Source organism: Watersipora subatra, chromosome 11 (assembly GCF_963576615.1).
Source record: "Watersipora subatra chromosome 11, tzWatSuba1.1, whole genome shotgun sequence".
NCBI classification, from domain to species: domain Eukaryota; kingdom Metazoa; phylum Bryozoa; class Gymnolaemata; order Cheilostomatida; family Watersiporidae; genus Watersipora; species Watersipora subatra.
Genome location: NC_088718.1, coordinates 39,497,842 through 39,522,394, shown reverse-complemented (window position 1 = coordinate 39,522,394; position 24,553 = coordinate 39,497,842). Strand labels below are relative to the sequence as shown.

Below are 24,553 nucleotides of genomic sequence, written 5' to 3'. Positions count from 1 at the left end.
CCCGAGACTCATAGACGTGTAATACTGTCTTTTCGCTAAATATATAAATCATAGCGTTGTTTTTTGACCAAACAGATAAGGGAATGGGAGGGGGCATACGATACGTAGGAATAATAACACCCAATAAACTAATGAAGCTATATTTGGTTTTCAAGCTAAGGGATTAAGGAGTAGAGATTCCACTTGTGGATTACTGGTAACAATGCGTAACATTATGATAATATTGATATCAGCCTCGCTTAAAGAAAACAAGTAGACGCTGCAAACGTGTGAGCAGCAAAACTATTACCGTACTCACTGAGCAGTAGTCATATAAAGTCATTTGTTCAACATAGTTCTTCACTACTTGACAGTGTAGATGTAAAAAGGGGCATCACACAGACGAGACAGCCTCTATGAATTTATTCATTATATTGTGATATTTTGTTCATTGATATATTTCAGTTGGAAGACCTTGCGAAGCTGTGATGTATTACAAAAGTAAGTTGTTCTATTTAATTCTTTTTTTAAACTACTTTGTGTTTGCTTCGAAAAATTGAAATAATTATTTCTGCCATCAATTCTCCAACTTTATTTTATTGAAGCCAAAATTTTGAGCTGTAAACATGCTAAAAACTATTTGCTTCATGTTTGTTGTTGCGTGCACTGTTAATTATTGAGTAGAATTGATATAGAGCTTTTTAACAATTTCCGATGTTTGGTGCCTGTTGTTACTATTTGAGAATGCATCAGTTTCCGAACATCGAAATGTGATTTATTAGCTATTTGCAATCATGAGAAAACCACACAACTGTTCTCTATGGTTGCTGATGTTTTCTATTCAGACACATGCTTACAATTTCAAACCATAGGCCACTTTTGTACTTGCAAGGAAAGTTCATAAAATGTACATTAAGTACTACTTAATGAGAGTAGCATGGCTTAGTGGTCTAGAATGCCTAAGCTGCAAACAACAGTTTAGGGATTGATTCTAGAAAAAGTCTACTAGTGGTAACACGAATGCCATTTTATCTTAAATTGCAACTGGACACGCCTCTGGGTCTCCATTCATTGCTGTTTCCTTGTCATTGGGCTCAAACATGTTCATCCAAGCTCACAGAGTCATTGTTTCTGCTCTTAAAAATACGCACAACCTCTGCTCGCAGTAAGCCACGCAGACATTTTACTTGATCTTTGAACAAATTGTCACAGGCACATGCACACGCTTGCGCTAATATTTGAAACGAGTAATTTAGACTTTGTGTTATTTGTATTTGAAGAACAACTCTGTGGAAACTTAATTTAGAACCTTTATAAAATGCTGAAGGACTTACCACAAGATAAAGTACAATAATAAATTTTATAAAAGGCTGCAGGATATATATATATATATATATATATGAAGTTTATTAAAAACTACAGGTTAAAATCATTACTACTATTAATTTCATGCAATCGTGTTGCAATCTTCAGGTAGAATGACTAAAATGTATAATGTACAAGCTATAAAATTACTTAATAAAGCTGAGGGCTTAATACTATTGTATTGTAAGATTTTAATAAACTTCATACACAGCTCTAATTGACTCGATTATTGAGCACTTTACTTTACAGTGTAAACCACATATATTATATATATATATATATATATATATATATAAAGAGGTTTATGAGATTAATAAGTTTTATTAATATATATATATATTATATATATATATTTATACATACATGTATATATATTACTTTATTAGCAATAAGTATTAGAACAACAATGCAAGACTTTGTATGTGTAATAGATTCATAATTGATGTGTTGCATTATTAGGCGACGTCAGTGGTAAGCTGGGTTGGTAAACTCACAATTTATTTTAGGAAAAATTGAAAAAATCATATTTTTTTATTTAAATTGATAGTTCCATTGTTTATGATGTTTTAGAATAAATTTGATTTTTTTTGCTCATTTTTGCATATTTAAATTGTCTGTGAATTGCATTGCACATCAGAATGCATGCGAACCCAATTTTCGATTATGGTGATTGCATGTGCAAAGGAACTGACGGAGTTCCTCTAATTGCTTTCCAAGAATCCAACCACTTGAATACAAGGCAATGAGAATATATATTTCACAATATATGGGTACATTTCAAGATGCAATAAACATACAATAAACTGTACGATGTGAGACTTCCAAGCGCTCTGTCTTCTGTCGCTTCTGCGCTGTCTTATATAGTCTCCTGGCTTGGTTATTTCTTTCAGTTAAAATTAAATCTTCAATCAGTTCTATTTAAAACATTTTTGTTTGTATGAACATCGCCTATTTTCAATTTAATGTTATTTTAATATGAATGTACATGTAGTATACTAACATGCACATTTTCTTTTCCTCAACAAATAAATATTGAGCTCGTTACACACGTGTTTCACTGAAGGTCATTACACTGCTCGCTTTGTGTGTTAGCTTACACATCTTTTTTCCAACCTAACAAATTAGTAATTCGCAATTGATTTCACATTTTAGAACAAACATAGTTACATAACTACTTTACTATTCTATCGTGTAAGATTATAAAAACCAGTTATTCCTCTTATATTCAATAAATAATCATTAGATTTATAAAGTTTTTATGAATTTAAAAGTTTATAATATAAGTTTGTAAAGTTCATTTTATTACCATTATTATTTCAGAGTTACATTTTTTTAAACATAGTTTGAATATAGTGTTTTAAGAACTGGTGTCTTATTTTTTCTGTAAATTATTTGAATCTGCACAAAATGCCTTTCTCATGAAGTCTTTTAGAGAATTTCTATTTCCATTGTCATATAATAAACTTCAAGTACAACAATCAAATTTTTGAGATATTCCAAATTCTATACAATTTTGGTGGTTGATATGCCTACTGGGGAACCCGCCACCCTAAAAATGCACCATTTGTTTACCTTTTGGGTGGTGTGGAAATGGCCTATGTCCACAAATATTCAAATCTATAAATACAGCTTCATGAAGCTGTATTTATAGATTTGAATATTTGCAAATATGCATATAATTTTCCTGAATTTTTTTGTCATTCTGGATGTTTCATATAAAGGTGTGCAACATATGCCACCTTTTTATGTCAAAAAGTTATGAGAGTAGCGTCATAATGGCTCATTTAAAGTAAAAATTGCTGATTTTACCCCTAAGCGCCCCGCTCTCCCCTACTTTATGGATTTAGTTTTTTTTATGAATTAAGTCTCTAATTTTCATCTTGCATAGTTTTGTAGAACTAATTTGCTGCTCTAGGGATTTTGTTATTGATTGTGGGACTCAGAAACAACTTAAACAAAATACAATGTATTTTTATAAAAATATCTGCCCCAATTTCCGCATACCAAGCAAATCTTGTAATGGATTCACTTGGTACACCAAGGCTTGATTGTAATTTGTGTGTATCATTTACCTGCACAACCGTTTACACACAGGCATGTTGAACAGTTATAAATATTACAAAAAGAAATTATTGTTTATTAAGGCAAAAGTTGTCTGCTCCTTACACAGTTTTGCAAAATGCTGTCGCATCTCCTTCAAGTAAATACGTACTAATAGATAAACACTGAGGTGAAATAAACAATAACTTTGCTTAATAAGTCTATCAATCACTGCCCCTCCTTGTTTCAAATCTATTATTCATAGTTGCAGGGAGGTATTTATGCAGCTTTAAATAAACCGCATCTAAAATTATTTGATTGTTTTTCCCAAACCATAGTACGCTAGCAAACGTGCTAACTTATAACTTATGAGCTTTTCACTGATTCCTAACCAGATCAGGTCTGTATAATAATAACAATGATGTTTAATTAATTTATAATAATGCCTGATAAAATTAGTATTCTACACTCTAATGCTTTTAATTATTTTCACAGTATTCAACATGCTAATTGGTGCTACTTAGAATTGACAATTTACATCCCATATTAGCATATGCTTCTGCTTCTGATCCAGATGTCCGGTAATATATTGTGGATTAACTGAACTGCACTGATGAATTGTATATGTTATCTGTGTATTATTTATCACTTATCTGTTCCAATTTTTAGTACAATTTGAAAATATAGCTGCTGAAAGAACTTGGCAGCGAACAGTTTTTCAAATTCATTCGGTAATTTCTCAGCCGCTGATCAAGTTGTTGGTAGATAAATGCTTCTGTTGCTTCACTTACCAAACGGTTTAGTATTTGAGGCAAATGTGAAACCATTTTATAATGCATTCTCTCTGCTTTTATCCGCTCACTTCAATAATACTGGTTAGCAGGTTTACTCAACTAAGAGAATATGATCATATATTCTGGTACAATCCTCAGCAGTTTATAACTAGTCATAGCTGTTCAACTCTACAGAACCAAATCCTAAGTTTGTGAATAAGGCTTCACTGTTTGAAAGCTACCAAATCAATTTGCCATCAATCATCTCAATATTAGTTCATAAACTTATTGTTTTCCAATCAGTTATGAATTACAACTGCTGACGTGACTTTTATTTATATAGTAGTTCTGCTATCTCTCTCATCTCTCCAGCTGACTCCAAGTTTATGTTGACCCCAACAAGTCACTAGTAAAACTGCATATTTTGTAATGAATGTTTCACTATTCATTCATAAATGCACTCTTGCAAGTTCGCTTAAGGCCGGGCCTTCATGACTGACCTTTGACACCAAATTATTTGACAAACACTTTTAACTGCCCTGGTGTTTGTTTGGAATGCTCTTGTTTTACTGTCTTTCTAGCCATTTGTGTTATCAAACAGTGAGCTTAATTCTTTTTAGTAATTAATAGAAACGATAGACGCGCAAATAAAAAAAATTAAATCACTTAGAACTGTGTAACTTAATTGTGCAACTTAACTGCCCAGTATATCATTAGCAGGTCTTTTATTAAGATGACCTTGTGTGTAGATAGTTCAGAACTATTTTGTTATAATGTATTGTTATATGCATCGCTGTTATAAGTATTGTTATATACGTTAGTGTCATGTGTATTGTTATATACATCATTGTCATGTGTATTGTTATATACATTATTGTCATGTCTATTATATATATATATATATATATTGTTATACCGTATGTATTGTTATATATGTTATTGTTATACCATATTGTTATACACGTTTAATTTATAAACTAGTATGACACACGCTGCCAAATCTTACGTTCATAAAAGATTCATAAAATGAAAGCTAAACCAAGCATACACCAAAGAAAACCATTTAACTTTTCATCAGGATTCTATTGAATATTATGTATTCAGCCAATGATGTGGTTTGGAGTGATGCATATATATATATACAAACGTGTTATAACTTGATGCAAATAAATTAGGTGTATACCTGGTTGCTATTATTACACCAACAATTATTGTAATATCATATTCATTCCAGTAATTGCTGGAACTAATTTCTTTTTATAATTCGACTTCTGGTAATTACATACCGATCAATCACTCCTCGAGGTAGCTTAGGGAAGGGCATTCTGTCTGAAGCTGTTGCAATTTTGCATGCGTAATGCCCGTATATAATGCAAGAGCGACACCTTAGCTCCATAGTGTTACACTCATTCTACTGAGACTGCTCCCTGCCTGGATAGCTATGGCTGCACATGGGATGGGTATGTGAGCTTGATTGAAGTGTTGATCTAAAGAGGAACTGTTACTGCTTCAGGGTTTAGAAAATTTAGGGTTATTGCAACTTATCTTCTGAAATTTTTTATTTGTGTACCTAGTGCATGCTTTTGGGGATGAAGGGAATTCTATGTAGAGTTGTAGCAAGTGTTGGCAGAGAGTTTTGTTGAGCTAGCTTAGATTCATGCTAGAAATGGGATATTTTGGGATAACAGGCATGTCTCCTGTCGTCAAAATTTCCTTGCTACTGGACTCAGACATGTCTAGTCAAGACCACAGAACTATTGTTTGTGCAGCAATGGCTTTTAGAAGCACCACTGACTTTGCTTGCAGTAAGCTAAGCAGATATCATCCTCAATCTCTAAAGTGATTGCTTACAGACACTAATATTTGAAACTGTGGCACAATTAGAAACTGGGGAATTAGACTTTGTATCATTTGTGTTTGAAGAACAACACTGTTGAAACATAATTTAAAATCATTGTAAAATGCTAACAAATTTACCACAGGAGAGAGTACAATAATTTGATTACCAAATATAATTTATAACAAGACCTATTTACTGTAACAGTAATTAGATGCTATCTGTAAAACTAATTAAAATTGTTAATCTCCTAAACCTTTTGTGTATATTACTTTATTGGCAATAAGTGTTAGAATAACACTTCCAATACTCAAAAGAGTCTTTCTATCACGCATTTCTCTACATTTCTCGTAATGTGTAATAAATTGTTTTGTGATTGCATAGAATTATATTTTGGAACTGCACAGATAATGCTAAAAATGAAAATCTCTGAAAAATGTGTCGCTCTAGTTTTATCGATCTTGCCATGTAGTTCACATATATGTTTCTTTATTCTATCTTTAGTGCAGTGTTTTTAGCTATTTCGAATCAATGAATAAAGTTCCTGACCTTTATGTACATTTTGGAAGTAATCAACTCAGATGCGAATCCTTAAGTATAATGACACTATGCTTGTTTTCATCTCATTATAAAAATCTTCCTATGAACAATTTTCAACACTTGTTAGCTGTAGATTCAACATCTACACTTTTAAACAATCTAACGGATTGCTATGGAAAGTGCCTCACATCATTTGAAGTTTGAATATGCTACATTTAAAATGCAATTTACCTGCATCTTATTGGGATTCAATCCAATTTCAAGCCCAATTAATTTGTTTCTGTCATACCAATCTAATACATGCACTGTATCAACATGTGGCCACGGGGTAAGTAGGGATTTTGTTGGTGAAAAAATAGTCTAGATTTGTCCCGCTGCTTTTGAGCAAGTGTTATATAGATAACATTACATAATAGTATGTTTTGATGGCTTGATGTTTGGCCAGTTGATATGTCTGGCCAAAATGGCTGTCAGGTGTAAACTATAATTTTTTTCAGATATAAACTCAATTTATTCGTAGACTTGTTGAGCGAATTGTCATTTATGTTAACGCAGGTATGAATGACAGCATTGCTTATAGGGCTAGAGATCATGGAAACTTTAGCAACTAAATACTAGTTCTGTGGAGTTGTTTCTCCTCTAAAAGACTACCTGTATATGATATCTGGAAACTATAATATAGATTCTAGCGCATCAACTTCTGCCATATTGTATAACCATGTGTTTTTTTAGAATTTTCGTTACTAAGCCAATAGAACATAAGCCACAGCTATATAAGTTGATATTTGGCACTGATGTGGCTGTTGAAGTATCCAACATATTTTTGCGATGATGTCGGCACTAGGGCCAAGGTGTCATTTGCTACTTCCGTCATTGACAAAGAGTATTTTGTTTTGAAATGGCATACACTTTCCCTGTTAATAGCTACAATATTATCCCAGTAGTATTAGTAAGATCAGTGAGTTGGTGTGTTATATGGTAAAGGTCTTCACCTCATATCAGCGTCTTAAAACTGGCCTCTGTAGCCCGTGCTTAGAATCTCAGACCTTCTGACTTACCTTATTAACTCCAAACTTTGGAAAAGTATAAGAATAATCTTATACTGAGTTAGGGCTAAATTGACTGATCACTAACGAAGTTGCTCTTTCATTGAAAGCTTTCTTCTCTGTATAATGGGAAGTTGCTGTCTTCCTTTCAGAAACTAGGTCAAGCCAGGCAATGGTATATGTGCCCCTGGCACAGCGACAGACAGGCTTTCATAAGCCAACTCTTGCTGTCGGTTTTTGTACACCTAGACGATGCCTCGTTATTATGGCAGCCACGCTTGTTGTCACCACTGTCTTCATCCAGTGCCTTTTCTCATTCAGGTAACAATGTCTGTTTATACCTCGTAATGTTGCCTAGCCTTTATTTAATGCATTGTGGCTATGTAGCATTGTAGCTATGTAGCTTCTCTTTTGGTAACCGAGTAACTAGAGCGAAATTTCACCACATATCTAGATAAAAACTTGTTGACATACAACTTGAAATTTGAGTGAGTGTTTATTTTGACATATACAGTGCACCCTCGAGATACGATTACCCTGATATACGATTTTTTCACCTTACGAAGTCAAACATTGTGATATCTTCACCTCGCTATACGAATTTTATTTCACCATACGAATTTGAGAAAAGTTTCGCCCGAGTTAAAATTTGGCCGTCAGTGTGCTCATAACACACGTCGAAATAAAAAAGACACCGAAATATAGTTTGCCGAAAACATTCTTAGAACGTTTAGAAGAGACACGATGATCGACTTCTCTCATGTCCGCGTGGAAAATTTCGTATAAAAAAAACAAGCGAGAGCAAATATTCATGTGTAGCGTTATTATAGCTTTTACTATAAACTTTTAAGTCAGCATACATATATAACTACAAGTATCTACATTTAATTCGTTATCTATGGAATCTGAGACCGATACAAACGTTACAAAACAAAGGAAAAATGATTTCTATGTCAACAAAGTTGGATGTCGTAAATAAGAAGAAGGGACACGTATTATTAACATTGTCAAGGAATATGATCGCAACCAATCAGCCTTTGCAATTATTATTAAAACAAGATCTCCATTAAAGCAAGCACAAGAAAGAGCTTCCGACTAAAGATTTGAATGAGCTAGATCATGCACGCGATCAGCATTCAAAAGGAGCAACCATTTAGTAAAGGCGAGGATGTAGAAGATACAGAAAACTCCACATTCGCAGAAATATTTCAAGTGTTTAATTTACTGCTGTGGACTGGTACATTAAAACAATGCATGTATAATATATATTATGTATCTCTTGTGTGGCATGTTTTTCATATTTTATTCATTTTATTTGTTTCCATTTGATTTTATGTTTTATTTTCTTGTTTAACCATGTCTTTGCATATGGGCTTGTTATCTTCTACATGAATACAGTTCATCGTATGTATGTATGTAACTCATATAACTAGCTACTCAAGATAGTTGACGCATCCACATTACTTTCTGAAACTTGCTGAAGCCCTGTCCCCCCTAGGGTATAAATACGTACAAACTTTGTATGTATGGTTACATTGATTCTTGTGCACATTTCATACAAGACAAACTTCTGTACCACATTCTCTGAATCCTTTTACAAGCGCTAGCTAGCAATTTTCTGCATTGCACCATCAAATTTTTCGTAGAAAAAGTAAAAAAATTGGACAGGAATGGACAACTTCTTTTAGACTGCTAAAAAATTCCAATTCATTATGTTTTAAATTTATTTTCAAGTGTACAGCACCATAATTAGCATTGGTACGTTTTTGCTTCCTCTCTGCTTTACTCAGCCAGTAAAGCAGCCATTCTTTTCGGTAGCCATTAAATGGTCAAGTGTGCGAGAGGCCGCTTTCTATAACTGCATCGCTTGGCCTTATTGATTTAGGTTGAAAAAGGTTTCAACCAGATAGGCTAAAGTTTATAGTGAAAGTGAAGATAGGAACTGCTGAAAGATAAAATTTCGTGATAAAAAGTTGATACATACTAAAACTTAGTTTTAAGTGTAGGTTTAGCAAGCTAAACTTACTTGAAGTGAATTCAAAGTTTATGTTATGCGTACCTTTTGAAGGCAAGAACTCCTTACCGTACGTACCGCATTTGGTACACACATTATAATTTTGCGTTTTATTGCAGATCATAACCATTAAAATACACTAAATACAATACAGTTACTGTAGGTAACTATAATTACTAAAGTTAACATACTATTTTGTTGCTAATTGTCAATATGTACACATTTTTATAAAAAAAATTGACGATTTTTACCAGGGGGTGTTTGCATTGTATAATTACAATGGTCTCTATACCCCTACATACGATTTTTTCACCATACGACGCCAACCCTGGAACGAATTAACATCGTATCTCGAGGGTGCACTGTAATGTGATTTTCAAAAGACAATGTTCGTAATTTTTTGAAGCATCACAGTTTTGTCCGTCAAAAAGCTTAAACAAATTGAACTGTAGTTTAGAAATAATAAATAACACATGAGGTAATTTAAACTAATGTATGTTGTGGCGCTTATTGCTACCCATTGCTGAACCTCGCCTTTCATTCATGTATTTAAAAAAAAAGTTCAAAATATAAATCCCTTTTTACTGATTATTTATGAATTTGTTTGGCTTTTACATGCCATTTAAGGTGTGTCGTGTAGTTTTTCACATTAAAATAGAGCCAATTTGTTTTTTTTCTCTATGTAACTGCTTGAAATATCGATCACTGTTTTGAAATGAATTTAACTCAACTCACTGCATTCTTTTACAAATATGTCTCCAATATGTGCTGGTTTCAACAAACTCAGCTGGAGGATTAAACCTTGCATGTGTAGGTTTGACCGCATAAGGTAAACTCCATGTACAGCTGCTTCCGGTTTAGATGTGGCTTAGTCAGTTACTAAATCTTCATACAGTGATAGCATAGCAGCATACCCTGATATAGTGCTGCAATGACATCATGGAAACAGCCGTGTCACTCTCATTCTGTTGTGACTCAACGTCGCCGGTTGGAAATAAAACAGCCGTGCGATGCGTCATCTTCGAGCCATGGAAATGGCCGTAGCGACTGACGTCGTGGTGCTTGTGCATACGCATAGGTCTTGCTTTCCTCCTGCTTCCTATGCTGACATGCCTTGACATAAAGCGTCACAAAACCATCACTCTACTATTATAATACCCTGTGGTAACATAATCTGCTTGTCGCCCGATGTAGTGCTTCAGCACTGGTGCACTCAGGTGTCTCTACACTATCACTGTATGGAAACTTAGTAGTGAACCCATCATAGCTTTTTCATCGATTTCTAGATTTGTTGAGAGAACATTTTGTTCTGTTTTCTTGACTTTTCCTCTTTTTGCACTTTTCTGTATTATATACTTTATATAACAAACCAACTTTTTTGATGTTCAATTGAATTTGCATGTTTCAGTTTCCTATAAAGCTAGTGTCTTCCCAGTGCTGTTACTTGCAGCGCCTGCAGTGATTTGGTAGGAATAGTTTAGGAGCTTCATGCTGCCTATTAGATAATATTGTATTTACAGTAGGTTTCTTATCATAGTGGGCTAAAGAGTTGATATTATCACACTGAAATAGAGTGCACTGCATATGAATAGGGCTGTGTAAATGAAGGCTGTAGTGTAGGTTTGCTATATGATAATTATTTTAGCTCTTTTTCACTCTTACTTAAAGCTTCACATATTTAAACTGGTTTAAGAGGAAAGGATTACCATCTTGAAACGGTTTAGCGGAAAGAATGCGACTAAACTGTCGGTATCTGGGAATTGGTTAAAGTTCTTTGTCTGTTTATTTGGTGATAATCCAGAATACATTTTACTTTGCTAGACACGCGTTTAGTGACATGCATCTTCGGACTGATATTGATGGTGAATTGGTAATTGTTTCCCCTGACATTGCTCACAAACACGATGCCACGTGCTTAGATGGAAGTTCATCACCAGGTTATTATTTTAAAAAAGGTTGGTTTTTATTTTGATTCTATATAGCTTGTCTAGTAGAATACTGAAGATGTATTGCAAGTTATAGCAACAAAGGAAATGCACTTTAGGTAGGTGAAGATGAGCCTTGTTGTAGTTAGGAAATGTTATTGTTAAACAAATGGGTCGTGGTCACAGAAACCATGGTTAAGTCGCAAATCACGAAGTTGAGTTATTCGACTTTAAAGTTGCACTAACTGAATTTATAATTTTGGTAAGGATTTTTTAAACATGCGCTTCTGGACCAATCAAAGAGTGATCTTTCTGAATCTAAAATCAGTTTAGATAATAAATATCTTAAAACTTCAGAAAAAACCCTTAAAACCGTTGCTATGCTAAACAGGAAGTACTAAAAATAGCATCCGAAAATCGTAATCGTTTCTTTTTTGCCGAATTGAAGGATAATTCTGACATTTTGGACACTTATAATGAGTACTTTGGTATTCCAACTGATGCCAAAAGTAAGGAAAGTAAAGGGAATGACCATGATATATTCCTAACCATTCTTATAAGATTTTTACAATATTTAATTATAAGAATAATTATTCGATTTTAAAAGATTTGATTATAAGAAAAATTATTCGAATTTGCAAGATCAAAGTATAGAGTGACCGATGATGTGCAATATGTTACTGTTATTATTTTTTTAAACATTTTGTTGATCATACTACGGTTGTGCTCAATATCGTGGCACTGCCAAACCGTTTTTAATATCTGCAAAATTAGGTAATACATTTTCTTATAGATATACAGCCATTTCTATGACAACCAGCCTAAATCTGTTTAGATTTTTAAATTCAGCATAATGTTTTAGATATAAAGACAGAAATCTAGATAAATATCACAACCTCTTAATATTGGTTGCTATGACGTTTTGAAATGTAAACAAAACTGTGCATCGGTTTTCGTTTCCCAGGCTTTAACACTGCTTTTCTCGGAACTATGTTTTCGCACTGATGGTAAACATGCATTCAGTTTATTGACCATAAAATCTGCTGTATTTAAGCTAGAATCAAGAAATTTTTTGCAAAATAACTGTAAGAATTTTTTCTTTCTGTTAATGCAGATAACTCTAAATCCTATAATAACGACTTGACCATGGTTTCTGTGATCATGACACAAATGCCTATCTTCCATAGGCATGTTTTTGATTTTATGCTAAGACTAGCTGTGCTACCCGGCGTTGCCTGGGTAATAAAAAAGTTTGGACAGAAAATTGATTTGTATTTAACAGATAACAAAATTTACCATTCTAACTTTCAAACTACATATCACGAGAGAAGTGTGTCGTGTAGTTGAAATAAATTAAGAGAAAAATAAAAACAACTGTAAAGGTTTTAAAACTTTGTCAAACAACTGTAACTTTCAAACTATTAGCCTGGCACATTGCCAATGGAAAATTTCAGTAAGCTGCTAGGCTTCTAATGATGGTACTCCATGACATTGCGTCAGCATTGTTGGCCAGCTGCAGTTATTCTAATAATAACTATAGCCGGAATGCAGACAGACATACGACAGACATACTTTGAGAAATATATATATAGATTTGCGCTACTCCAATAAAACTCTAACTGGTTTTTCAGTCTGTCTGAATGAACTAACACAACTATACGCAGGCAGGCTTGCCAAGTTTACAACTCAATGTTCAATTCAAACATAAGATTTGCATGAACCTAAGTTCACGCTAGGCAAAGAGGGACCTAATTTATTGAGAATTTATCTACGTTTTTTTGTGCTTACACTATGGTTCACCATTTACCTGAAAAGTTTAAATTTATGCTCCAGTTTATACAGAATGCTTAGCAAAATAATTACTACAGCTTTTTAAAAATTCCTTTAAAGAACAAAAAAGAATAATCAAATCACTTTGAAAGAAAAATTGAGGTCTACTCATTTTCTCATTTCTGATTGGTTGATACTGCTTGCAGCAAGTAAACAGAGTTTTAAACCGAATCTTATGGCCTTGGTGTCCAACTGTGCCTGCGACAGCATATGGCAGCGAATAACAAGTGCCTGCATTGCTGGTCTGTCTTATGCATGTCAGTACTTATTTCATAATAATTGCAGGGGCTTTTGACTTATAATAATGGTGACTTTTGAAAGAAAAAGGACTGTTTTATTTAAAGGTATTTCTAGTACTGGATAGGTTTTCTCAATGGCTTAGCAAAACGTATTACAAACACATATAGCAGAGCAGGATGCACCATTTTTGTCTCACAGTAGCAAAGAGTGTGTCTTTGATGTACCGGCTCCATTCCATTGGTTGATGCACCTAATCATCCGTGTTCCACTGCTCATTGAAAACTAGATGTATATGAGTAGCAATGAAGTGTGTCTTCGAAAATGTAATTTTAGCCATGATTGGTTCCATCATAAAATCGCTCTAATTACTCCTGCGGGTTACAAAACTTGCAAGTCATTTAGTGGCTAGTAGGAAGATCTTTTCTTGACCTGTAGAAAGGAGAATAGAAGATGCATTGATGATTGAAAACAATTGATGTCTTTTGAATTTTCTTTTAATTTCCATCACTTCTAGCTTTATCTTGTTCTGTTTTGTTTCAAATCATCTTTGTAATAAGACCTGGCTACATATACCGATAAAATACATAGCTAACACAGAGCACCAATGCTACACATCAATCCTACTAAATGATGCATTGTGTTGACAAATGTATGTAAGAATGAGACAAGGCCGCAGTCTTGAGAAGGCTATGGCTCCTTTGTTAGAGTTCCCATTACCTTTACTGAATGATCTAATTTGATAATCTACAATTTGTGAAAGCAATAACACTTATGCGACTATTTCTATTATTATATTTTACTTTTAGAAATTGTTTTAATGATAAAACCAGTCAAGTCGAAAATTTATAGGTGGTTCATGGAATGAGTTATGCTGGAAAAAACATTTGGGTCTCAATAGGATTTATTACTTGAAAAATAAGTCAAAAGGTTTCTAATATATGACAGCAGCTTTCACATACCTGTTACAAGTTAACAAATATTTCTCCATATATAAACAAAGTGTCTGTGTGAAGCCTTGTTGTTGTCGTTCAAAAGCGAATCTTTAACGAAATCAGTTAATGCTGGAAATGAAAAAAAATATTATGTTCATCAGGAATCAATTTTTGGACCCATTACAGTTGCTCCGATTCCTTCTCAACTGTCGTTTGTAATTCCGTAATTTGATTATTAATTTTAATTCTGTATTTAATCAGTGTATAGCCACTCTTCTAGTCACACAATTGTGCGTGTGTGCGGAGACAATTACCTGCTGCATGTTTCACAATTTTTGCCACCATTTTATGCCATAATCTCATGATGTAGGTATGGATGATGGGGAGCAGAAGTGGTTACTGGCCATACCTCATTCCGATTGGTGCAACACGCTGGAACTCTGCCAGTCACGGTCAGTTGACATTTCTATCATGCTATAGATTTATATTGTAATGTCACTGCAGCTCAAAGTAATATTTTTTTTATCCAGCATCTGTCTTTAGTACATCTAGAATTAGCATTTATTGGTAGTTGATGAATTGCATTGAGAAGTAGATGCTGTTGTTTTTCAAAACTACAATTTGTTATTTTACATGTTTCCAAATGTTTTCAATTTTTTATGAAATTAAAAAGTGACTTTTATGACAAAATATGGTTTTTATCTCTATGACTTGATCATCATTACATACCTTTTCCCAATTTTAAAACCAGTTTATTGTATATAACAAACTCTAAATATTCCATGTTTCCTGTCATATTCAGAGTTGTCTTATCTTGTTTATATTTGGATTCCTTGAAAATTAAAAATCCAAATCTAAGAAAAATATCACACATAATTTAGTCTTTAGACATGTAATTTTTTCATTTTTATGGTTTTTTGAACAACAGAGTATATGTTTGGTTTTTGGTAACTTAACTGGGAATAGATCTGACCTAATGAAGCCCTAAACCTACCTTTAGATAGTGACAAGAACTATAGAAGTTACACTGTAAGTTTTTAGAAAAACCAAACTGTACATTTTCAGTCTCTGATGCAGCAAGTAGAGAATCTTCTAATCTGAAAGATAACTCTTGATTTGAAACCTTCACAAGACAGTACTTTAGCATCGCTTTTATCTCAGTCTTATAAACTCAGTTTGTAATTGCGTTTACGCTAGGCGATGTCTTGAGTCATTTTATAGTTTCAAGTCACTCGCAACGCGAATCTTGTTAGTCAAAAATGGTCCGCTAGTGATCTATCCGCTGCACTCAACTGATTTTTAGTTTTACATTTTGACTTTTCAACTTTGTGAGTTTATTAATAATAATAATTATTTCCAAGTGTATTGCATCGTTACATTGTACAGTGTATTTCAAATAACACATGCATCCGCTTCATAAAATAACTACATTTTAGCAGGAAACAGACATTACTCCACGATTACTGTCCTTTGTTCTCCAATAAATTCTAATTGCTGATCTTGAAGTTAAACAAAATATTGGTGAAAATAAGTGAATTGCCTGCCAACTTGCTAAGCATTTTCTAAGGAGATTTGGCCGCAACAGTTAGGTCACCTTTTTGCATTGCATGGAAACTCTTTTTAGGTTTTTATTTGAGCATTAAGTTTTGACCCCAGGATGTCTGCTTTTGTATTGCTTGTGTTAGTTCATTCAAACAGACTGAATGTCAGCAGCTCCTCATTACCCATGCTTTGATTTCTGTATACCATGCGCTTTCTGTTTTTCTGATTAGGAGTTGTCCTCTTTTTTATAATTCAAATTTGGTTAGGATTATACAAAATATTTTTGTAATTGCTTTAGTTTTAAGAATATCAATAAAACATTAGAATAAAATAAGTAAAACTCATTCCTTTAATGCCAACCAGTTTTATTTTAATTGGCAATCCGCTATTGGCCATTTGTCTGCAAAAGCTAAAATGCTAATTACGCAAGCCCTTTTTGAAAGAAGAAAAATGTAAACTCATTTGTGCAAATACATCTTTAGTTTTTGTCTTGAGAAAACAATATTAATGTAGTAAATGCTAAGGTCTGACAGCGAACATCATCGTCTATATATATAAATCTCCAAGTTTATCTGCATGTGTGTCTGCATGTGTGTCCTTCGGTATGTGCAACTATACATAGCTATTAGAATCTTTGAAATTGAAAACTCACATTCTGCTGGATTTGAACTCCCGAAAATTGTCTCTGCAAGTTTCAAACCATGCATTTAGCTACCAAGCTACGCTGTTTTTATGATTCTATTGCTCTTATCACACACCATATACCCTTTTCTCGGTTGCACATGCTAAATGATGTATTAATTAAAACTCTATGAACTAACTCTATAAAATACGATGCTTTTTCGTGTTTTCGCGAACTTCTATTTCCGGTTTTTCGTAAGGTTCAATTGCTAAATCGGTAAAGGCTACTACTTTTCATGCGGAAAATTGTATTATCTCGAGTAGGAATAGCCTCTACGTTCTCTCTCCGTTCGGTCAGACAAAGTACCAGAGAAAGACAGTCCGATATCTCATTTTTACATTTGTACCAGTATCGAGTGGCACCAGTATCGTCGTATTCAAAGTTTTGATGGATAGCTTCTACTGGAATAGCAACCTTTTTTTATAAACAAACTTCTATGCATGATTTGTTATTATTAATTCAACATATTCAGGATTTTTATTTTGTTTTCTCAGTCCGTATTAATTGTATCATTACCAAATCATCTTTTATTGTAATTGTAGCAAAACAGACTAAATTTAACTATTACTTGCTAATTATTTCACTTATAAATTTAAACACTTTTATAGTTGTTTTATTTCGTTTGCTAATTTATTTGACGTGCAGAAAACATTTTCCTCATGATATGAACTTTAAAAGTTGTTTGAAAAAGTCTGAAAACTTACAGTTCTATTTTTTTTTAAATTTATTTAAATTGAACAAAACACTTTTCTTATGATATGAAGTTTAAAAGTAAGAATAGTAACTGTCGTTATATGTTAAACAAAAAAAATTTCCAGGCAAAGACTTATTACCCAGGCATCGCCAGGCATTCATCTAGTCTGTGATATAAGTGGTCGACATGTCCTCAATTGAGCATTAGTCATGTGACTTTATCTTGTAGCAAGGAAGTGCCACTCTTAGGCACTATGAAAGATGCTCCAGTTGCTCATAAGTTTTCAGGAATTCTCTCATCAGACCCCATGGATAACCAGTACTTTTCTGACTGGAACATGGTTTATTTGGTTCCATGTGATGGTGCAGCGTTTCTCGGTGAGTATAGCTTCGGGTTATCATCCATCATGCGAAACATTGTAGAGGGAGGGTGGTGCCAGTGATGGCTGGCCATGGACACAAATGTTCCTATTTCATTATTTCTTTCTGGGAACTTTAGCAAATATAAAAACAAGTTTTTACTTAATTTCTATTTGCTCTTATAAAAAACATTGAGCTATTTTCTGTGATTAAACAACTGCGAAGAGCCAATCGACTAAAAGCCGTGTCGCTCTGTCGAAGCCACTGTTGAAGGCTGAGAAAAAGATTGCATCATACAACGATTTGAACTCGTGATTTTTGGCAAGGTTGGCCAATGTTTTAACAGCTGTGCCAATCAACCACTTTCAGATCCATAGGAATAGTTGTGCACATACATATTCTCTGTACTTTATCAGCACACCTGATGATCTCTGACGGTACACTAGACTGCCAGGGTACTAGTTTTAATAATAGCTGGTTGCTTTTTATGTACTAGCGTTACGAAAGCCTCAAAGGTCATAGATGTAGTATTCCTATAGTATTCCTAAGGTTACAACGAATTAAAGGCTAACTCAAAATAATTTGCTCAGCGAGCAATTTTTTTATTTGGTTTTCATACTTGACTACTTATAATCACACTGTTTTTGTTGTACATCGAAACTGTTTGTCGTACCTTGTGTTGTAAAATGATGAGTATGTTGTTGTTGAGCTGACCTTTTCATTCGTATTTGTCAATGTCATTGGAAAACCAGGTTATGTCTCTATTGCAACATGTACATGAGCGAGCATATAATTATTCGATTTTTAATTATAACAAATATCTTGCTTAAAAATTAAATGAAGAAAGTAATAAGTATTCTATTGGCTTGGTCTTTTTGGTTTGTTACGTTGTCAGCGGTACAAATTCATTGTCAGCACCTGTAGACCTCAAGGCTAGCTGGAAATGGCAGCTGTAATATTTGTTTGGTTTCAAATCGGCTGTTTATCAACTTAGGTTTTATTTTCAGCCAAGTTGAAGGCAATGCCAAAAATTACTGCATCCGCTCAGCAAGCATACCTAGTATTGTATACACAAGCAAGTTCCCTGATCTTAGACTGTATTAGCAACTTCCCATCAACTCTGAAAGCAATTAGGGTAGCACAACTCCTTTTGAACTGAATATCATTTTGAAGCTCCAAACTTGTAGAACTCAATAAAAAATCAAAAAGATTAAATAGTTTTTAAAATTTAAACTATTTCAAAGTTTTTTTAGATACTTTAAAAATAATTAAATAAACATAATGGTTGATGTAACTGAGTCTGATAGAGTGTATATATTAGTTATGAATAGAATGAATGAATACACTCTATCACACCGAATCTGATAGAGTGTATATATTTGCTATTAATAGAAAAGCAAATAGTTTTAGTTTAAAGCTCTTGTTGCTGAGAAGCTTTTTGGTTTTGTCTAATTTTGATCCTTTGTTACTAAGAATTTCAATCATTGTGTTATTAGAAACTAATATTTTGGCGACAGTCATTCCTTGCTTCTCGGGTGGTTAGAAATTCTTTCGGTATTTTGGCAATATCTCAATAACTGATAGGTCAAGGTCAATTGAGTTGAAACTTCGAAATTATAGTCATACTGTAAATGTGTTGGTGCTAGTAGTAGTAGGCTACTACAAAGTGCTAAAAACTAGTGTTGCTACTGAAACAGTCACTATTGGCCAGGTATTCTCCTATCGTTAGGGTTTATAGTTGATTTAATCAACAAAAACATTTGAAAGGGTTCCATGAAAAGCCTACAAAAGAACAAGGTCTCCACATAATGTTTTATGGCATATATGTACAGGGAATTCGAGTGCCTCTGATATCAACTCTAAGGGGGCAAACATTCTATCCGCTATTTTGGACCATCTGTTGCTGTACACGTCTCTTCCACTTGCAGAGGAGGTTGTTTTTTATGGAGAAAGAAGTAAGTAGCCACTGGTAAGGTTGATTTGGTGACAAAGTTGGTGCTAACAAGTTTTATTAGAGCAATCTTGAGGTGTTGTTTGGTTGCCTAAAAATAGAACCCTAAGAAAAAGGTATCACACATTATTTACTCGTGATGCACCCTTTTTATTTCCATGACTTTTAAAATCATTGTTTAGTTTAAAAATAAGTTAGCTGAGAATATGTCTGACCCAGTAAAGCTCTCAAGTTTTCTCTGTATAATTACAGGCACAATAGAAGCCAGATAATATATTAATATTGTTTTAATGTGAGTTTTAAAAATATCCTCTTCAGTCTAGTGCATTTATAAATTAGTTTATACTCGCAACTTGTTTGCAGCGAGAATCTTAACTGTTCAATAACAAACTGCTAACAATCCATATCTTGGAAACAAACGACCAATGGAATGGCAGCAAGCATTTAATTTTTAGCTATTAAAATTTTTTCATTTATAGGGTTTATAACCATTTTCATGTCTTCATTTTTTGTTCTATTTTCGTAAATCAGTAATCATTCATAGAAAAATAACAAACCACTAATAATAATATGATGGAAAAATATAATAATAACAACCAATAATGCTTCATTACTTTTTGTACATACCTTGTTTTGGTTAAAGGCTGCAAAGTTTTTGTCAGCGCCTTCAATAGTTGTCTTCACTCGGTATTTAAACATTTTTGGTCGGGTGTTTATAGTCTAACTTTTACGTCTAACATATCTTTGTTATTCATACCTACACGTTGCGCCCTCTATAACATGATCACTCTAAAGGTCAAACGCTCAAATGATTAGCATCGCAGTGAAGGCCTCTATGATAATGTCTGGTAATGATAATGGCTGTACGTGAAATACTGACACTTACTTTGTGGTAACGGCTGTGCATGAAATATTGACACTTATATTATGATGATGGCTGTACATGGAATATTGTCACCTACACCATGATAATGGCTGTACATGGAAAATTGTCACCTACACAATGAAATGGCTGTACATGGAATATTGTCACTTACACCATGATAATGGCTGTACATGGAATATAGTCACTAACACTATGATGATGGCTGTACGTGGAATATAGTCACTTACACCATGGTAATGGCTGTACATGGAATATTGTCACTTACACCATGATGATGGCTGTACGTGGAATATAGTCACTTCAAACTATTTAAAAAATTGCCCCTCAACTTGCATAGATATTTATCTGATCTTTGGATACTTTAAGGGGTCACTTTTATTAACTCTCACATAAGATGCTCTGAGACACCAAATTAAGACTCTGTAGCTTCTGTCTACAATAAAAGTGTGTGGAGACCATACTGACAAAGTTGAGGTATTACAGATTAATGTTTTACTACGATCTTATCATGCAATATAACATTAAAATTTGCGGAAATGAAACTTTTGTTTTCTCCTGGAAATCTGCGGAATGCTCTTGCACCAGTTTTTGATATGCACTTTTGTAATCAACACAGTTGTGGCTACTTCACAGGTGGAGCAGTGAGTGCACTGTTGTACACGAGCACTGTCAAAAGGATGCTGCCACTAGTGTCAAAGTTCACTACAGTACTTCACTCTGGTCTTCTCTTGGATGTTTCTTCAGCATATTATGATTTTTCCTCTCTTTTTCGACTGCATAATATTAAAGGTAAAAGTCTGTGGTCTACTGATTACTTGTTCCACCAGTTGACTTCCAATCATATTTTGTGATATTTTTGGAGTTATCTTCTCTCAGTGTAGTAGTGGCTTTCCCAAAATATGTACTAATGAACATTGGATTAGCCAAAAAGTTGAGCTCAATATATTGTCATAAAAATAATTATTGACTTGAACTTGTTTGAATTTTAATGTGCATCCAAATGACAAGCTATGCCAGTAGTACATAAAAAGCTTAAATTATTAATTATTTGCAATGTGTAGAAAACATAGAGCCATTTTATTCATAACTAATACAAAATAAGTATTATTTTCAACCTTTAATTGTCTTTACTACCACTACCACCTGTTAGTAATTCTGTCTGCTTATACCAGATAACAACTTACTGACTGGGTGCCATACATCACGCTGTCTGCAAGCAAATATCTTCCTAGACAGACCTCCACATACACCCATCTTAGTATATACTTCAGCAGCTCCTAAATGGGTCCTGCAAATACTCTATGGATGTGAGGAAAATGAAACGGATCGCTGCTCTCCTGGGGGTGCTACTTCGGTGAGTATGAGTTAAAGGTAGGGTGAACGAGAGGTGATGGGAGAAACAAAAGTATAAACTTCAAGCGCAAAAAGTATATGCATAAGTTATATGTTAAATGCCTGTAGTGGTACAGTTCAGCCTTGACCTACAATGTTAATCCATTGTGAAAATTTCATCAGATATGAAACTGATGTATATTTGAACAAAAATAACAATTGCAAAAGGTAATATTAATTAATACACGTGTGGACTCTCGCCATATGATTTTAATTCGTTCTGGTGTTGGCATTGTAAGGCGAAAATGTCGTATAGAGGGGTATAGAAACCCATAGTAATTATCTAATGCAAACACCCCCTGATAAAATCATCAAACTTTTATATACGAACTGTACATATTAAAAATTAGAAACAAAATAATATGTTAGCCGTAGTAACTATAGTTACCTACAGTAACTTTAGTATATTTAGTGGTTACGACCTGCAATAAAATGTAACATTACAATATACTATGTGCAGTATGTACCGTAAGGAGTTCTTACCTTTGAGACAGACGCGTAACATAAACTTTGAATTTAACTTAAATGAATTCAGCTCTGTAAACACACACTTAAAGCTAAGTTTAGTATGTATTTTACTGAACATCAACTTTATCATTGACTAAAATTATAACACCTATTTGTTTCCGGTTTTGTTTTCGCTATAGCTTATAATGAACAACGCTGAACCGAGAGAGAGAGAAGCAGTGGCATTATATCTCTTTCAGGCGTTGTGAGAGGGATTTTGGCGGATAGCATATTGACATCTTCGTTATTTCGGTGTATTCAGCACACCCGACTGCCAAATTTGAATTACAATAGAAATTTTTGTTGATATCACATGGCAAAAAAATGTCGTACAGCGAGGACGAAAAAACATTGTGTTCTAGATCATAAGGCGAAAAAACCAAATTGCTTGGGCATCGTAACCTAGGGGTGCACTGTATAGAAAGCTACTATTATAAAAAATTGTTATTATATAGGATAATATTAAATAGATTAATCATATAACTGAACTATACAAAAATATTAATAATTAATATTAATCAATAGAAAGTTGTTTGGAGTTATCTTCTCTTGTAATATCGATGTAAAAATGCTCTTGCTGCTGAGTGCTTAGTTAGATTGGAACTGTCAACGATGTTTGTTAATTCATTGTTTTTATTGTTACGAATACTTTATAAATATCTTTCAAGTATGTCAGTCAGTTATTTAAAAAGCATGCCCTTTATTCATTTTTCATACTTTGAAATAGTGAAAACTAACTTAGTGTTTACCTAAATTTACATATTTTACATCATTTTATAGTGTTCATATAAACACAGTTGAGTGTTGGAGTATAGTATAACTAGGGGAAGGGAGGATCAAAAAGGGGGTGGGGCGATACAGATAAGAGGAGTGGCTGATGGCAGCAGAATATCAGATTACATATATTCTAGTGTAGTGTTTGCTTTGACAGTTTCTTTGACACTTTCTTTTTGCTGCGCTATTTCTCGCTTCTGTTAAAAATTCTAGATAGAAATCTGATGTATTCAATGCACTAGCATTGAAATAATGAGTTATTTAGTAATCTCATCAGTAATCAAACCTGCCATGGTGGGTTTTATTGTCTGCAAACATGGTCTTATACTACGAATGTGATTATTGCTGTTTAATTCTCTTCAAATTTTTATTTAGCCATGATTTATGTTCTGTTCGGTAATGCTAGAAATCACATTCTCTTAGTGGAGTAGGTAATTCAAAATAAAATAATACAATGCTGATTTTTTTTGCAGAAACAGTATTTACAAAATCTAATGAAACTTCACTCTACAGCCAAACCGGTTAAACATCTAACAATAGTTGTCACTAGCTGTGAGTTGCCATTCCTCACAACACCATCAAATGGTGATCCAATCATCAACAAGTTGAGTGTATACAAGCTGTTAGCGCAAAGTCTCTCCCGGTCACAGTCTTCTGGCGTATACATAGAGAAGGGGAATTGTAGCAGTAGTCGTGCCATATAGATAGTTTATCTTAACCACTATATGGCTGCTAGTTTTATGAGTTTCATTTCCTTATAAATTATATGTAGACTTGTACATAATGGTGGAGCATAGTTGGTCTGGTATTTCCATTCTGCAATGATAACGATTATGAAATGCTCGCATATAAATGCTATCTTTAAAGTGTTATTAATTTTTTAATATACATTTATGAAATTATACTGTTACCAAAGGTGTTCTCTACATTTTCAATGGGATTATTTTAGTTTCTGTGCCATAGTTAACCCATTTCCATAGTTTTATTTTTTTTATTTTTGTTGTTGTATGAGAGTTGCCTTCTCTTGTACATTATCTTGATACAGCAATCTTATCCTAAGATGCTAATATTGCTGGATGCATAATTTGATACAAGCTTTCCAAAAACCTTAGTACTTTTTGGTCTTTTACGATATTGCTGCCTGCAACAACTTGAATAATTTGTTTCTGCTAGGTTTGTGAACGCTGGCTGTTCTTAATGAATACATCCGCTATGTAATATTGTTGAAGTATATATTTTACAAGA

At 33.6% G+C, this 24,553-nt stretch overlaps 1 protein-coding gene across 3 annotated transcripts; it reads left to right on the top strand.

Annotated features, from left to right (window-relative positions):
* The first annotated feature begins 168 nt into the window (after window positions 1–168).
* LOC137408242 (uncharacterized) lies at window positions 169–24,526 on the top strand. Of its 3 annotated transcripts, XM_068094669.1 has the most exons (10): window positions 169–269; window positions 445–480; window positions 7,733–7,901; window positions 11,416–11,549; window positions 14,892–14,973; window positions 17,668–17,816; window positions 19,631–19,753; window positions 21,269–21,424; window positions 21,808–21,989; window positions 23,782–24,526. In XM_068094669.1, the coding sequence occupies exons 2-10, from the start codon at window positions 468–470 to the stop codon at window positions 24,010–24,012; spliced, it is 1,239 nt and encodes a 412-aa protein (XP_067950770.1). In that variant the 5' UTR covers window positions 169–269; window positions 445–467; the 3' UTR covers window positions 24,013–24,526. The 3 variants fall into 3 exon arrangements, with proteins under 3 accessions (XP_067950770.1, XP_067950769.1, XP_067950768.1); XM_068094668.1 differs by having other exon boundaries at window positions 189–480; XM_068094667.1 differs by lacking the exons at window positions 169–269; window positions 445–480 and adding an exon at window positions 5,580–5,617.
* The last annotated feature ends 27 nt before the right edge of the window (window positions 24,527–24,553 follow it).

Excerpts from the sequence above, each read along its gene's own strand:
- LOC137408242 (XM_068094667.1), top strand. Across the intron at positions 19,754-21,268 it reads TGTTTTTTATGGAGAAAGAA|GTGGAGCAGTGAGTGCACTG; the intron begins GTAAGTAGCCAC and ends GCTACTTCACAG. Across the intron at positions 21,990-23,781 it reads CTCCTGGGGGTGCTACTTCG|AAACAGTATTTACAAAATCT; the intron begins GTGAGTATGAGT and ends TTTTTTTTGCAG.